The sequence below is a fragment of the Micropterus salmoides genome, unplaced genomic scaffold (genome assembly GCF_014851395.1).
Source record: "Micropterus salmoides isolate LMB-PRFRI ecotype aquatic unplaced genomic scaffold, ASM1485139v1 Ms_hic_scaffold_1, whole genome shotgun sequence".
Lineage (NCBI taxonomy): Eukaryota > Metazoa > Chordata > Actinopteri > Centrarchiformes > Centrarchidae > Micropterus > Micropterus salmoides.
The window spans coordinates 43,877,984-43,894,760 of NW_024040040.1; the positions used below are offsets into that span (position 1 = coordinate 43,877,984).

At 40.5% G+C, this 16,777-nt stretch overlaps 1 protein-coding gene across 1 annotated transcript in view; it reads left to right on the plus strand.

The window, feature by feature from the left end:
- Positions 1–16,777, plus strand: part of plxdc2 (plexin domain containing 2) — a 106,448-nt gene that overhangs the window by 83,626 nt on the left and 6,045 nt on the right. The window contains exons 10-13 of the mRNA XM_038729785.1: positions 5–65; positions 383–536; positions 7,216–7,254; positions 14,940–15,106. Coding sequence (XP_038585713.1) covers positions 5–65; positions 383–536; positions 7,216–7,254; positions 14,940–15,106 — 421 coding nt within the window. The remainder of the gene's footprint in view (positions 1–4; positions 66–382; positions 537–7,215; positions 7,255–14,939; positions 15,107–16,777) is intronic.

Genomic DNA, 16,777 nt, shown 5'->3' on the forward strand with positions numbered 1-16,777 from the left:
TCAGATGTTCCAGTGGCTTTGACCGCCATCGGCAGGATTGGGTGGACAACAGCTGTCCAGATGAGGTAAGCAGTCAAGATAAATTTTCCAGTATCTTCAACCAAGTCCAGTTGCCCTTGATTTTAACCTTCGTTGGATAACTATGACCTGGATGACTGAGAATCTTCATAGACAGTCAAGATAAAGACTTATAATAATCAGACATGACTTGAATCTGTCTGACAGTGCTTCAGATGTTTCAGCGTCTGAACTTACCAATGGTGAAATACGTGTGTTTGAGGTTGCCTGGATGATGAATGCCCTTTGTTGCAGTATGCAGGGAGCATATCATTTTCTTTTTGAGAGACTGCACGCAGCCATGACAACTTTTCTCATCTTTCAGACAAAGGACAAGATGTGCGACATCATCGACACTACGCACCTCTACCCCTTCACCACTACGATTGTCGCCAAGACAACATCCAGGACCAAAGAGGTCACTGCAGGCAGGGACACACCCTCCACCTCCTACCCTCCCACCAGCGTCCCCACTGAAGGTAAAGTAGAAAACACAGAGCTGGAACGAGGCCGCGGGGCATTTTATGTAGGAGCCCAGAGCTTTCATTCAAGTAGTGATGGATGCTCTGTTCTGGAAAGATTTTTAAATGAAGTGCATTTGCTGGAACTGTTCTTTTATTGGAACAGATGTGTTTCCTTTTTTACAACATGCACAAGACACGTCTCTCTTTTGGCAAAGGCATAAATATGTACTGTCGCTCTCCATTTAAGATAGAAAGATTTATTCCAGATGGCAGGCAGTGGAGCAAAGCGCTGCAGCTGTGTTTGTACCAACTTTTAAACAATTCAGATTGAATAAGAACAAATCTCACCAGTCCAAAATAGATGCACCCACACGAACCTGTGCGTAGCAATCTTTTCTCAATGCACTTTACCACCACTGTGATCATGTCGTTCAGCTCTGCTGGCTCTCCGTCAGTCTTTGTTCTCAGGAATTTTTGACTCCTAAAAACGTTTCTTTCTGATGAATCATCAGCTGACATATTAAAGGTGTTCTCATTCAACTATTGTTCTTCTTAATCATTTTTCAGATTAATAATAAAGCATTAACTTTCAGTGTTTGCTTGTGAAGGTGAGTGAAGGCCAGTTTTCATTTTTGAAGGCTGAACATTCAATTGGAAATTAGATTGAGCGCTGGCTTTTGTCGCAGTAAGTGGAAAGTGACTTTACAATCATTTTGGAATTTAGTGAAATTGGCTCGATCTAATTCAGATATTGAGGCTTTCTGAAAGCTGTTTCTCGTCATTACCTGTATTCTCCCTCTCTTTCAAGGTCTCTTTATACTGTACATTTTACATACATTGTAGTCGCGTCGCATGACTGTGGCTTTGTAGAGAAAAAGAGAAATCCAAAACAGTAAAGAGAGTTAAACAGCCAGTCAAGAGAAGTTAACTTTCTCAAGTTATGTTGAATATCTCGCATGAAGTCACAACGGCAATGTACAGGTATATAGATATAGATAGGTATATAAGATTTAGTTACTGATCATACATGTTTTTAAAGACGTGATGTCTAATAGTCTGTTAATGGCTTGTTCTAACTACTGTATTTACAGTGAAATACAGATAATAAGGGACCATAGAAAGTAAACATACTACAAAAATGAATCTAGAAAACATAAACATAGGGTACACAAGAGTAAGAGTAAAACAAGTAAAACACATGACAGTTCATAATGTTGTTTTAGCGACAGATTAGCTTCTGGTCACTAGTGTATTTGCTAGTTCGGTTAGGTTGTAGTTAAATACGATGTCTTAATTATTAAAGCCTAGTTTACACTACACGCTTTTTAGCCCAATTTGCTGCTTGGCGACCGTCAGACTGTGATTGGGAGTAAATCAGCGGTTGATCGGCGGTCGGCAGTCGTTACGTGTGAACTACTCAACGACGCATCAAAACGGCTACCCAACACATCACTGCCCCATCACCGATGTCTGCCAGATATCTAGCATGCCAAATCCAGCCAATGAGAGCAGGCAGCTGGCAGAGCAGGCAGCTACTTTTTTTACTACAAAACACTTTTAACTATCCTCCAGCTCTTTCTGTAGCTCAGACAATCCCTTCTGCCTGCATGTGCTAATACATTCTTTCACCCATATTATTTCTCTTTATAATTGCTGTCTTTATAATAACAAACAACAGCTGTTTCTTGTGTAGGTTTGCGTCATTTACCGTTTCACATTCACTGTGTTTTCTTGACAAAGTCGCTGTCAGTTCGGGTAGTGTGTGACCTCCTGTCACCGATCTGTCACATAGTGTGAACACCACAACGACTTCAAGTCTCCCGTCACAAGACAGCAATTTATGTAGTGGCCGACGCTGAAAGTCGTGTAGTCTGCACGAGCCTTAAGATGCACTTAAAACTGGTATAGATGAAACAAAAAAACATTTCTCAAATCTGACTACTTGACTTAGAATTTTGTTAAATTCACTTGCTTTGTATGTTTGCACATACAGTGTTGAGACAGTGATGTTTTCATTTTCATGCCCCAAAATATTGAAAATAATCAGTCAAAATAAAATTTTTGCAGTAGATGTTTAAAATGAAAATACTCCATCTGTCATTGGTGATGTGCTTTAGTTCAGCTTCTTTCACTGACAGTATTTCCCAGCGAAGGCGGAGGGGGTCATGCTCCTTTGAAATTGCAGTGTAAAGTACTGAGCACATTATTCACTGTTATCTAATGCAAATCCCTCTTTGAAAAGAGCAGACAGGATTCTTCTGCTGATGATAGGAAAACGTCAAAGGTGTCCTTTAAAGTTTGTTTACTCCAACCCCCCCACCCCCACCCCGTCTCTGGAGACACAAGAGTTATGAGTTGGCTGAATCTATGGTGCCAATTTTCAGCTCATTCCCCTTTTTATGGCTTTTTTAGCAATTTATTTAAGTAAACAGGCAGTTGATCTTAATCAGCTCCAGATGTGGTGGCGTTGAACCAAAATGACAGGAAGGAGCCACTTGCCGTCATCAATTGAAAGACTGTGTATATGATCAATACAATCAGCTGTACAGTATGTCCTGTCCCGTGCTTGTCTTGTGTTAACTGTATGTGATGTCTGGGATCCACGATGGGCACATTAATCTGATGGACAATCAATCGTTTCAGACAGCCACTCTTATTCATGTGATGAATGAACCTTTTAAGAACATGGTCCCCATTTTTTAGACTAGGTGAGCTATTGAAGGACGGACAGCTACTACTGTATATTTGATAGAACTGAGATTCATACTTTATTGTCCACCACAGACTGAAGTGTTCATTGCTCATTTTTAATGTGGAAAATAACACTGGTGTCCTTCAATACTCTCTGACTCTTCCATCAAACAAGCCTCTGCGTACTAACCCGGAACAACATTCGATCGCTTTTTCTTCTGCTTCTTCTTCGTCTTCTTCTGTTTAATGGCAAATTGTAACCGGGCTGACTGGTTTGAAAACAGATTGGTCATCCATCCCCTTCTGCTACGTAGCCAAGATGGCGACAGCTGAAAGTGAGAAGTGTTTTTGACCGTTAGGAGTATACCATAAGGGAACTCACAGTGCACTGCATTTTGCCATACTTGTAAGTGTGAACACACTTATGCACTCGAAATAGCAAGTGTAAGTACAGAAGGGTGTGATTTGAGACACAGCATTGGTCTGCTAAGTCTGCTAAGCTGGTGAGTAGTGGAGGGATAAGCTACATATCAGGCTTTGACCACACAGACAGCACTTGTTCGTGGGATCAGTTCATTGTTAGTTTTGGTCTTTCCATTGGATTTGCTGACAAGCAGTAAAATATAGAATATCTCCAGACTTAGCTGCTGGAATAAAGTTGGTGTGAAGGACTTAATGAAGGCGTCTGACCAAATCAGAGGGACTTTACTTTGGGGAACTGATGGGTGAAGTTTGAATTTGTTACAACTGGCTGAAAGAAAGCATCGGTTAATGTTTTCGCCCAGAACACAGTACAAACAAAAGATTCTTCATCAAGGCTTCTCCTTAAATCGCTGAAAGTTACAGGTGATCATGCTTTTTGGATTATTGTTCCTTGACTTTGGAACAGCCTTAAAAATCTTAAACTACTTTGCTTTCTTTGTCGGTCTCACTATACATCATTTTTGGTTTGTTTTTCTCCTCCTCCTGTCCATCTCTAACATTTCCCTTTCTTTCAGGCCATTTGTAAAGCACTTTGTAACTACTGTAATGGAAAGTGCTATTAAATGTATTTAGGCCTACTATGAAGTTTTAAAATCGTATTCTTAAACAAACTAAATCCATAAAGATGGTCCTGAAAATGTGATTTTTATGAGACTAGATAACTTGATAGACTGTGTAAGAGTGCAGAGTCTGCAGCATAATTCCACTCTGCTCCGATATCCTTGATTTTTCCTCTGTTGTTGAGTTTCTACACTCAAGCCTGGGTTATACATTATTTCATTCTCACAAAAAAGGCTTTTACTTTCAGTAGTCAATCTTTTCTCCATTGGACCCCCATTAATCATCCTGTGGTGGCTGAGTTTAAATGGACACTCCATCGCAGTCGGGGCACTGGATGGGCTGCTGAGATGAGGGTGGATGCAGTGAATTCAGGGAGGAGTGTGAAAGCTGTCCAGCTGTAAGGCAAAACACGACGCGTAATCCAGATCAAACTAGGTTCATGTTGACAGGACTAACAAGAATATGTGTTTGGTTCATGTGTGTGTGTGACTGTATGTATAGGTTGTGTGTGGGTCAAGAGATCATTCGGTGGTGTTTGAATCTCTCCTCGAACCATCTGGCACGTACAGCGGATCAGTTTCCCCAAATCTCGTCTGGCTCTTCAGCTGTGTTGGTCAAAGGTCGGAATAGAGAGTGGGTTGGGTGGCTCGCGGTTGTGTTGGCGACCTGCAGTTGGACAAGAGAGCGAGAGAAAGCAAAAGAAACGGAAATGTATCTGCATGGGTGAGGGGGTGAGAAATCCCAACATGGAATGCTTGGTCCTCACCCTGTTGACATTGGATTAAACTTCATACCCGCTTCAGAGGAAATACTTTCATTGCCAGGTTGTTTTATCCAAAACTAATGCAGTCCAGGATAAAACTGCAATAAACCAAGTTTATAAAGTTCAGTATCTGTTGAAAGACAGGTGTTGATTCAACTGTATGATCATTTGTTTGATTGGGAGGATGTAGGTTGAGGTGATGTGGAGAAGGAAGGCTAAATAACAGAAACCCCTGTTTTGTTATTTTTATCTCGTGATCTTATATTGAAACCTGGCACTTTGTTGAAGTTAGGGATCGTCTCAAAAGTGCGTGAATAATAGTCAAGAGAGTTTTTCAGATTTAAGTCAACAGCTTTATTTTTAATATTTTTTATAATTATGCTATATGGTCCAATGAGTTATTATGTCCCTTTTAGTCAATATCTTTCTCTTTTTATATCATAGACCTCTTAGAACATTTTTCCATACTTGTGGGCCTCCACCCTTATTAACAGCCATCTCAAACGTACATACCAGATTATTGCCATATATTATTTTCTCTTATTTCTCTTATCTTCTCTTTTTTATTTTAAATATTTTAGACCATTCATTTCATTCATCTGAGCCTCCTCCCAAATGATCACTGAGCCGCCTACCCCGTTAACTGGCCTGGTGTGGGTACACATTTTGCCAAATAAAAACAGGTCTCGATTAGACGCCTGGTCTGGTTTTTAAAGAGTCAAACCATTTTTTTCTGAGTAAAACCACACCAGGATGTATAAAACCTCTTAAAGTCCACAGGGTCGGTATCTTTAGCAAGTTCTAAGCTTCATAGATTGTGTCTAATTCAATCAGCTTTACCAGCATGGTAAACTACACATGAAAGGGTCTACCGGTCTAAATAATCAAAACAACTTTTCATAAAAATGTATCCAAGTTGTGAGTACTGTCATGTGAAGTCCATCGCTCAGTGTCTTTTAACTTCTGCCACACTTTTATCTGCATCCTGCACCTGATGTTGGGTGTGCTCATTTTCCTTACCTTGCAGCCTTCAAAATAAAAGTGCCTTAGCTGTCTGTTGGAGCTAGATCAAATTAATGATTTGTAATTGATGTTATTTGACATAATAACTTAAAATATTTATACTGAATAGTTTGATAGTAGCCTATTTCACATCTTTGCTGAGCGAGAGTTTTGTGCGAAAGGAATTAAAGGCCTGTCCCAAGGACAGATAGGGTCAATTCAGTGATTTTAGCAAATAAAAGCCTGGGCTATTAATTAAAGTTTTACGGTATATAGAATATGGCCCTTTCTGTTGCCACTATTCATTTCCATCCAGACCACAAAGCCTTTTATTTAGATTCTGTTCATATACTTTTTTTAAGGTAAAACAAAATGCGTTGATATCTAAGTAATTTGTGTACATGGTTAAAATATGATTTATTTTGCTACATTTGTGAGCAGCCCAAGTCATACATATATGTATAAGGAGTGAAATGGCAGCAGAAAACAATTTAACACAGAAAATGAAGCATTTCTACCTTCCAGAGTAGATCCCACCCACTTCTGGTAAAAATCCGAACACATACTGGATATATATTTATATATATTTGTGAGATAAACAGACCCATAATAGCTGTGTGTTATACCCCTAGTGGCTGCAACAGACTTTTATTGATCTATATTCATGACCCTCACTCTGGTGTGGGACTAAAATTTCATGCGGTCGCGCACAGTGCGATATCTCTTTTAATGATTCATTTCAGACACCTAAATGTGTCTGCATTCGCTCTTATGAGAATTAAAAAGAAAATCCTTTTGAATTACATTGCTCAGTGAAATATATCTGGTGGTGTGTGTGCTGAATTTGCATAATGTGAAATTCTATGGTGTGTGTAAATGCCTGCTACCCTTCTAGGAGAAGTGGGTCACGCTACATTTCCATATTTCACATGTATAGTTAACCCCACACAGCATTTTTTTTGCTGAATTATGCATGCTGGGCCATTATATTCAAAGCATTCATTTTTAATCAGATTTTAAGAGTAGTAAATTTCATGTTGAAAGGGAGATGGTTGACTAATGAGAGAAGCTTCAAATCTCATTTGGGATCTTTGGGCAGTTGTTTATATTGTCAGAGCTTCAAAAACAAACTACAAAGAGAAATATTGATTATTTATGACTCTCACATGTCTTTCTCTATTTGTCTCCTCACAGATGATACCAAGATCGCCCTGCATCTCAGAGACAACCAGGGTAGGTGCAGCTGTGGCATCCAATAACTGTTGTTGCTATGTGCAATTATTCCCTGTTTTTATGTCTGTGAGTGTTTATTTTTCTGCCTCCTGTGTTTTATTAGCATTGATATATTGGCTTTTTGATCTTTTTGGAGGGCGTGTGACACTTTTTCCAGTAGTTGAAGATAATGGTTAACTGTCCTTTGTGGGTTGTAGCGATCAATTATAGTGTCTGGACTGGTGCAGAGGAGTAGAGGATGTGTGCCCAAACACTGTAGTTGTATTAAGTTAAACTTTATATTGGGCATTTAAAAAAAAAGCAATGTACTGAAGAAACGTGTGTGTGTGTGGCGGGGGGGGCGGGGGGGGGGTATGAAAATGACCTTAGGGAATTGTTGTCAATTTATATTTCAGTAACTTCAATAATTAATAATTTTCAAACAATTCTTCACTATTTTATGAGCTAGCTGAGCACTCAGTAGCCTAGTAAGCCGCATGAATATACACAATGTAATATATATACTTTTTAAAAACTTTTTTCACCCCAGTAGATGCCATTGCGAAGAGTGTAAAGGCATCACTTTGAAGTGTCAGTGATGTCTGCCTTGGCTAACCAATCCCTGCCTCTACCTGCTTCTTAAATAAATGTAATGCATTGTCAACAAAAGCACAAAGCAGGGAGAAAGGTGCCAAAGAATGATACAATTTATACTATGAGCTTTGTCATTATGAGGAGCGGATAAATCAATGATTAGGGCTTCTTCCCAGAATATTTACAAGTGCTTTACCTATAGGATTACTGCGAGTCTTTGTAAGGGATTATCATAAATTGTTCTTTACCTCTTCTCCAGTAATGCATCCACTATCTCGAGCTCCTTCAAAGCAGACTATAAACTATTGCAAATAAATGGCACTTTTGGCAACCAAGTCAGTCTAGCTATGAGCCCCTGAGCCAGTCCTGCAATCAAATATTTAACAAGCAGCAGTTGGGATGCTTTCCCGGGGCCTCTCCCAGCTCAGGGACATTGACCAGAGAGAGATGTAAAAGCTGGAGAAAATAATGGAACCCCCTTGTGGAGACTAGGATTGTACTACCCAGCAATCTCTGCAGGACCGTAATGCCACCTATGCCTGCCGGAGTGACGTCATCATTTGGTTGAGGAGGAAAACAGCCAGCTGAGGGTGCATCCCAAGTTTCATAATTCCATCCACGTTTCCCTTACTTGCGTCTTTTCTTTGTATGGAGAGGCGCAAAGAAACCATGGGAGGAGAGAAGAGGCAAGGAAATAAGTTTTTAAGGAAATGAGACGTCCTTTACTCCGAAGAGTCACATGAAGCGACGTCCATTTCTGATTAAGTGAATAACACTGATTACCATGGCACTTGTCAGTGCCTTGCAAGTGAACATTTTGTCCTCATAGATATGATGTGTTAGAAGCAGGAAAAATGGGCAAACTAAAGGATTTGAGCAAAACGGCCTGCAGTAGCTATAAAAAGTGGTCCAGGGAAGGAAAAGTGGTGAACCGGTGACAGGCTCATGGGCGGCCAAGGTTCATTGATGCACGTGGGGAGCGAAGGCTGGCCCATGTGGTCAGATCCAACAGATGAGCAAAGTGCATCACAGCTACGTAGCCGCAGAGCAGTCAGGGTGCCCATGCCAACTCTGTCCACTGCCGAAAGCGCAGACAATGGGCACATGAGCATCAGAACTGGACCAATAGAGAAATAGAAGAAGGTGGCCTGGTCTAATGAATCACGTTTTCTTTTACATCATGTGGAAAGCCGGGTGCGTCGCTTACCTGGGGAACACATGGCACCAGGATGCACTATGGGAAGAAGGCGAGGCAGTGGAGGCAGTGTGATACTTTGTGCAATGTTCTGCTGGGAAACCTTGGGTCCTGCCATTCATGTGGATGTTACTTTGACACACCTACCTAAGCATTGTTGACCATGTACACCCGTTCATGGAAACGGTATTCCTTGATGGCAGTGGCTTCTTTCAACAGGATAATGTGCCCTGCCACAAACCAAAAATGATTCAGGAATGGTTTGAGGAACACAGCGACGAGTTCAAGGTGTTGATTTGGCCTTCAAATTTCTCAGATCTTAATCCAATTGAGCATCTGTGGGATGTGCTGGACAAACAAGTCCGATACATGGAGGCCCCAACTCACAATGTACAAGCCTTAAAGAATCTGCTGCTAACGTCTTCGTGCCAGAGACAACAGCACACCTTCAGAGGTCTAGTGTAGTCCATGCCTCAAAGGATCAGGGCTGTTTTGACGGCAATAAGGAGACCTAGTATATTATTTTCATTATCTGCATCTGCATCTGTATTTATTGATATTCTGATTGTGAATTTGTTATTGAAAACCCAGAATTTGGTCATGGTGTCTTTTAATTTATTAGGCTAAATGTTTCAGGGAAATTATGTAAATGATGATGTCTTGATGTATGAGATTAGTCCGATCAGCTGCAACTTCCAATCAGTTACTGATATCCAATAAGGGGGCATGTCTGCCAGTAAAAGACTTCTGTGAAGGCTGGTTTCGTAAATCCTCGCTCATGGCTCCTCTGAGTTTGCCTCTGTGCACAAATCAGAGCTTTGTGACGGTCTGCAAGATGGTGGACCAGAACAATTTCTGGTTCAAGCCAGAATCGAGGAGTGAGGAAACAACAGATAAGAGACTTGGCATGCACCATGTGCTAGGAAAACTCAACTGGTTGAGGGTGCCGAACTGAACTCCCAATGCTTGGATTGAAAAGTTGGATGCTGGACAAGGCTATCGAGATTGGGTTATCCTCCGGGTTCGTGGATTTGTAGAGGCTGTTTTTTCCTTTGCTCTGCAGCTTTTGTGGGGACAGAGGAGTTGGAGGAACCTCACATTGGGGGTCCATAATATTGTTTTGAAAGGAGGCTGCTGTGGCAGTGGCTACTCACAAATCCTGGGAGTATTTGAATTTTGCTTGCCAGACAAGATGGGATGGGAACGGCTCTCTTCACAGATGGCTTCCTCTGCTTAATATTACTAAAGCTCTGACAAGATGATGTAGTCAATCTGTCATGGATCTTGGTCATGGAAAGGACTTGATATAACGAACAGCAGGGTAAGTGGAGGCATGTACACACAGTCCGTTTGTTTTCATGTGGGGTGCTTACAAGCTTCTTGCAGAGGAAGCAGCAATGGTAGGCAGATTTAAAGCAGCTTTAAATATGGCGCCTTGTATGGAATATCTAAGAGAGGAATCAGCTGAGCTGTCAACTGATGTGCTGGGATTGTGAGCTGGGCTTGACTTTGTTGCCTGCCAGACCAAGCATATGCTCGGTCTTCTATTTATAAAGACCATTGTTGAGAACAGTGACAGCAGCCTCAACACAAACCTTTTATTCATATAATCTGCTTTATTGCTTTATGATACAAAATAAAAGTAGAGGATAATGTTCTTCCACCATAAAGTCAAGCTACAATTAACACTTTGTTTGAGTGCAAATACATAAATGACTGAATCATGAAATCATGAAAGAAAATGCCTTTTAGTGACAGGAAGCAGTGGGGTTTGCAGAAACGTGACATCACTACATCTTAAGACAAAGGAAATAATCTCAAATAATTTGACACTGATTGATGTATGAAAATGTTCCACTTGGCACAGCAACTCGAGAATTCAGTATTTCTCTTATACTGAACACAACATGGTAACATGTGCAAAACATCCAAACACTGAAATGACTTCCAACTCTATCAGTTTTTCGGAGATAGCCTCTCAAATGTTTCATTTCCTGCTTGAGAGGAATTGGAAATCCGCCGCTTCTATCACACTTTCATTACACAAGCGCGGCATGTCTCTCATCACTTCAGCACTCACTCACTGTGATGATATCTCTCTGCGTGGCATTGTTTTCTGGCCTTTGTGCACCACATACCTGGCAATAATGTTACACAAGGTGAAAAAGTAATTGCGAGGAAAGCAGCAGGATTATGTGATAGGCTACTGGGTCGTCATACAGGTTTAATCAATCAGACAGTGATCGGATATTTTTTTTAAATGTAGGCCTATGCCAGTCATCCTAGATTATCTAAGATGTCAAACGTTTCATATCAGCCAGTTAAACCAAGGTGTCCTCTGACCTTAACCATGGTAGGAAAGGTTGAGGCGATTGCAGCTACAGTGAGGGCTGAGATAAGGAATTGGACTTTCTACTGAACTCCGCCACTCCTCGGCTCCCATGTACACAGAGTCTGAACTATACATCTGCTCAGTTTGTATTGTTAGTTTCCTAAAATCCCATTAGCCAGGTGAGGGAACAGTTGTGCTCCCCTGTTACCACTAATGTAGAGCCGAAAGAAAGAACAGCTTGGCTGGGTTTCCGTTGGCCTCATTTGTCCGTTCTCAAAAGCTCTAATGTATTTTATTGCTCTGCTGTCCATTAGTGTTTGCTCAGGTTCTAGCAGGACAAAACTAATGGAGAATGAAATCAGGGCAATTTCCTGGAGACATTGTGATAAATATTACCAAACATTTCCATAATTATGAACTTGAGAATATTTTTATGGATAGTAATGTTGGTGAGTCCAGACTGAAATATCTAGAGCAGCAACAGTTATACTCCTGCGTAGGGTCTTCGTGCGTACCTACACCGTAGGGTAAGCATAGCCATGCATTTATACTTGTGCGTAGGTCTGGCCGTCATTCTGCATTACACCCCCAAACGCTACAGCGTCCACTGTGTTGACTTTTGCCGGGCCGAGCAGGCTAATTTCCGGTTTAGCGCTCCGCTAACGGGAATGGGGGTAAAACTGTAAATGTGTGGCTGGTGTAGCCTTTTCAAATGTTACCAACCGAATGGATCACATTCTGATAGCGAAACAAGTCATTTCGCTCGGGTTGCGTCAAATATATTGATTCACTGCGTTACAGCCGCCGTTTTGGCCACTAGTAAATGTTACTTTAAAGCGCGGGGTACTTCCGGTCGGTTCAGAGGCATTGCGCGGCTACCCAGCCGACCAATCACAGAGCTTACGGTCCGCGTCGACTCGACGTGTAGTTACATTTTGAAGGAGGTGCACGTCAGGCAACGGCGTAGCCTCTGTGTAGCCTCTGCGTAGCCCCGTAGCCTACGTGTCACCTACGCCGTCGATTTGATGCAGAAGTATAAATTGCACTTTAGTCGATTGGTTGACTGACAGAAATTTAATCTGCAAGAATTTTAATTGATTAATAATTTAAGTCCATTAACAAGTAAAAGTGAAATATAATTCTTAATTAAATATCTTTAGGTTTTATGGTCAGACAAAAATGTTTGCTCAAATAGATACTTGATACAGTAGATTAATCGACAATGAAAACAGTTGTTAGTTGCAGCCCTATCAGCGACTCTTTGATGGACTGCCATAACATTTTGCACAGACCTTCATGATGCTCAGAGGATTTTTCCTTATGACTTTGGTGATCCCATGACTTTTCCTCGAGCGCCACCAACAGATCAGATTTTCAGTTAGTTTAATACTACCTACAAACTAATGACAGTCCCATCAGCCTTAGCGGTACTTTGAGTTTACAGCTTTACATAATTACCTTAATGCTAACACACTAAACTAAGATGGTGAACAAGATGGTAAACTTTACACCTACTGAACTTTAGCATGTTAGCATCGTGAGCATGTTAGCATGCTGACTTTTAGCTGAGTGCAGTTAGTCTTGTTTTATTTTTGTTGTACAACATTACCTTCACTATGAGAAGGGGAAAAAATGGTACAACAAAGCAGACAGGAAGACTTATATATGTTTTTAGCTAACCTGTCTTTCAACTCAGTATGAATGATACTTGGAAGCCCTCTGCTGTCTTACCGGTTTAAATGTACCACTGTGAAGAGTTCAGGTGAAACTCAGTCTCAGACCTCCTCCCTCTTCCAGGGGTCTGGGCAGACCCGTCTCTGCTAGCGTCCCGCTGGTTATGTAGCTTCTAGGCTTTTGATTTCTCATTGTGTCTACATCTCGGCTCAGTCACATGCCCCCCGCTAACCTACCTACACCCCAGACTAACAGCCTGTCGCATCGTTAGGGCTTCCAGCTGACCAAGAGATGGCTATTGGACTCTATAGCTCTGACAGATGAAACAGGGGAAATGCCTTTCTGAGTAAAATCAAACAACCTCAGACTGTGTTTATTAGGATTAAGTAGAATAGCAAGAAGGTCATTTTCTCCGCCAAGTTGTTTTTCTCCTGAGTTGATACATGTGAGACTGACTGGCAGTATAATCTGATTGCTATCATGAAAAACACTGTGTTTAACACAAAATGGCATTTTGAAAAAAGGTTCAGCTGAATTATGGACAGTGGAGGTAACCTATTGTTTTGTTTTGTCTGTTTAATGTGAAACTATTTCAAGTGATGTCCCAGCACACTATCCATACTTGCAGATAATGGGTACACTGACTCACACAGCAACACATTTGCAGCGACTGCCCACACACATCGGACAGGTCTGATTACCACCCTGGTTTTTCTGTGTGCTGGAAATCAATGAGGCAGGGAGCCACGGGAGAGGCTGGTTGGCTGACAAGCTCGGCGGTGGCAATAGCTGCTAATTAAAGCCAGGGATGTGCCCGGGGAGGGGTTGTCAGGGGGGCATATACAAGAAGAAATCTGTGAATAGATCTGGGCTGAACCTGCAATAAATCTGTGCGAGATAAGCTATAATGGCAGAATGCTTGCTGTTTGTTTCATAATCACTTCATTAGTCCTCCTCTGCAATGATCAGTGCTTTACTGCTGGGACGTGCCAGCTCTAAGAACTGTTTCTCTTTGTAGTTTGTTCTTCTATTCTTATTCTATGTGTTCTTCTAGCTGACAAATTGCAGGTACAAATTCTCTTGTTTTTTTGGAAATTGTGCCTCCACAGATGAAAACAGATATTCCCAATAGGTTACAGGACGCTCTTATCATCTTCAAAAGAACTCTCAAAACACCTGCTGGGTCGACTTTGAGGCTCCAATATGAATCTGTGAAAAGTACTTTAAAGACGAGTAATGTCTTCCAAGGCTCACTGAAGGACAGACTTATTATGTAGTCACTCTATACAGCCTCTTCAGTTTGGATTGCCACGACTGGAGGCTATTGCAAAACTCTTATCAGCATCTATAGGCCTGTTCCCTCCTACTATCAGGACCATATGCAGCTAACCTTGCCGTGGGATTAACTCTTAACTCGTACTTGCGGGAGACATGAAACTGCTCATGAATTGCTAAACAGGCCACAGAATGATCAGTGGCAAAGACCCGGTTTAAACCTGAACCTTGAATTTGCCCTCTAAGTGAACGTAATATCCCTTAAATCACCTTCTCTAAGACACAAAAAACCCTATGAAATTTGAATATGAACATAAATATTTTCAGACATACATTGCTAAGGGAGATTTGCAGTACAAATATCAGTTTTAAGTTTTAAAATGTGATGACATTCAGCAAACTTTTGGCTACAAGCATGTTAATTTTAAGGCGTTAAGAAAGGAGGGTATTGATGAACGATGAGTGCCCCCTGCTGGTCAACAACAAAACTGCAGCACAAATGAGAACAAAATTATTTTGGTGAACGCTTCTATTCAAAGTATCTCTGCATTTAAGACATGTTTATTTTTTTATTTATAAGGGGCAGTGTACATTAAATCAACAGTAACATTTTTCATCGATGTCATGGTTTTTCAGTGATGCCTGCTGACAGCGCTGTTGACAGGATGCCAGGAACACACCCTTTGCACATTGGTCTGATCCTCGGCATCCTCCTGGTGGCGCTCATCATGGTTGCCGGCGTGCTGGCCACAGTGTACGTCTACCATCACCCAACCTCTGCAGCCAGCCTCTTCCTTATTGAGGTGAGTAGAGACCGCTACCATCGGACACGAGACCAGGTGTTAAAGAGTGGTTTTAATCCAAAATGAAATTGTCCCTTGACAGTGATGAAGTTTATTCTTGACCTTGGAAACACTAGTTAATAAAGTAATCTCAATAACATGTTTATTCCTTTATTAAGGAGTCATCAGAGTAATATTTATGAGTTATTATATTTATGATTTTAGTTATCCCTTGCCAGAATGAAGTCACCAAGTTAGGAAGGTATACAAACTCAATAGGACACATTTTCTCAAACCTTCAGACATTCTATTTTAGTAGCACGAAAGGACATCTGTGCAAAAACACACCAATCAGAGCTCAGCGCATTTTATCCTTCATTTCCTGACTCATAAATATGCATTATGATTTTCAGAGGGGAATGATGAAACTTGGTGCACAGTCTTTCTTAATAAATGATCGTGAATTACCCCGAGGATGAGTAGGTGCGGTTTGGAGAGTGTAGTTCAAACATGTTTTAAAAACAAAACTGCTCCTTTTCAAAGATGTTCTCACCGTCAATATTACAAGGTCACATTATCAGTCTCAGGAACTCCCTGATGTGGATCTCAGCGTACTGTACATCAGACAGAACATTTGCTATTTTCCTTTTTGAAAGTTTTATAGTTTATGTTTTTAAAGGATGAGGAAGGTGATATTCTGTATTTTCATCATTGCCATGAAATCTCATGAAAAGACCAAAACCAGTGTTAGTCTCTCAACACTTTCTGGGTTCCCTAACCCAGTTATTGTTATTATTGGAAAAACAGTTTACAAATATATGGTTTCATTTATAAAGAAAACTGAGGGCACTGTAGCTTTTAGTAAATTATACTCAAACATGAGTAGCCTTGAATTAATACTTATTTGGTCTGGACCTGCACAAGAGATCACAAAAGTCATTGAAAAGGTCATGAGATGATTTACAAACATGATTTACAAAATGATTCTTATTTTTTGGGAATTTACTCTCAATGTTTTTGCTTTTTCTTGTGAAATGCATTAAGTTTGACCTCTTCAGGCCCTTGAAGGTTTTTTTAATTAAATAGTCTGAGCAGGGACTCTTTGATTGAACATCTCAGACATGTCAGACCTCTGAGAATATCACCAGACTTATCTTTTAAGCTTTTATAAAATAGTTCATTCTGGGGATGTCTCCAAAATCCCTCCTTTGCTCAGTTGTTCACACTCAGTAGTTGACTCTGTAGTGAGAGGAAATTCCCAATTTCACTGACAGATCGCACAACAGTAATTTTTGCATTTATAACATGTGGAGCATTGAATTGTAGGATTGTTAGCAGAAAGTAAACATTAGACACTACTTTTTTTCAGGGTACTATACAGAACATAAATTACACACTCAGAAGCAGTGGTGGACAAAGTATTCAGATCCTTTACTTAAGTAAAAGTACTAATACCACACTGTAAAAGTACTCTGTTACTAGTAAAAGTTCTGCATTGAAAAGATTACTTAAGTAAAAGTATGTAGGTATAATGAGGAAAGTGTACTTAAAGTATTAAAAGTAAAAGTATGTAGGTATAATGAGGAAAGTGTACTTAAAGTATTAAAAGTAAAAGTACTCAATGCAGTATAATGTCCCCTGTGACTACTAGTATATATTATATATTATTATTACTCATGCATTCATTTAAAA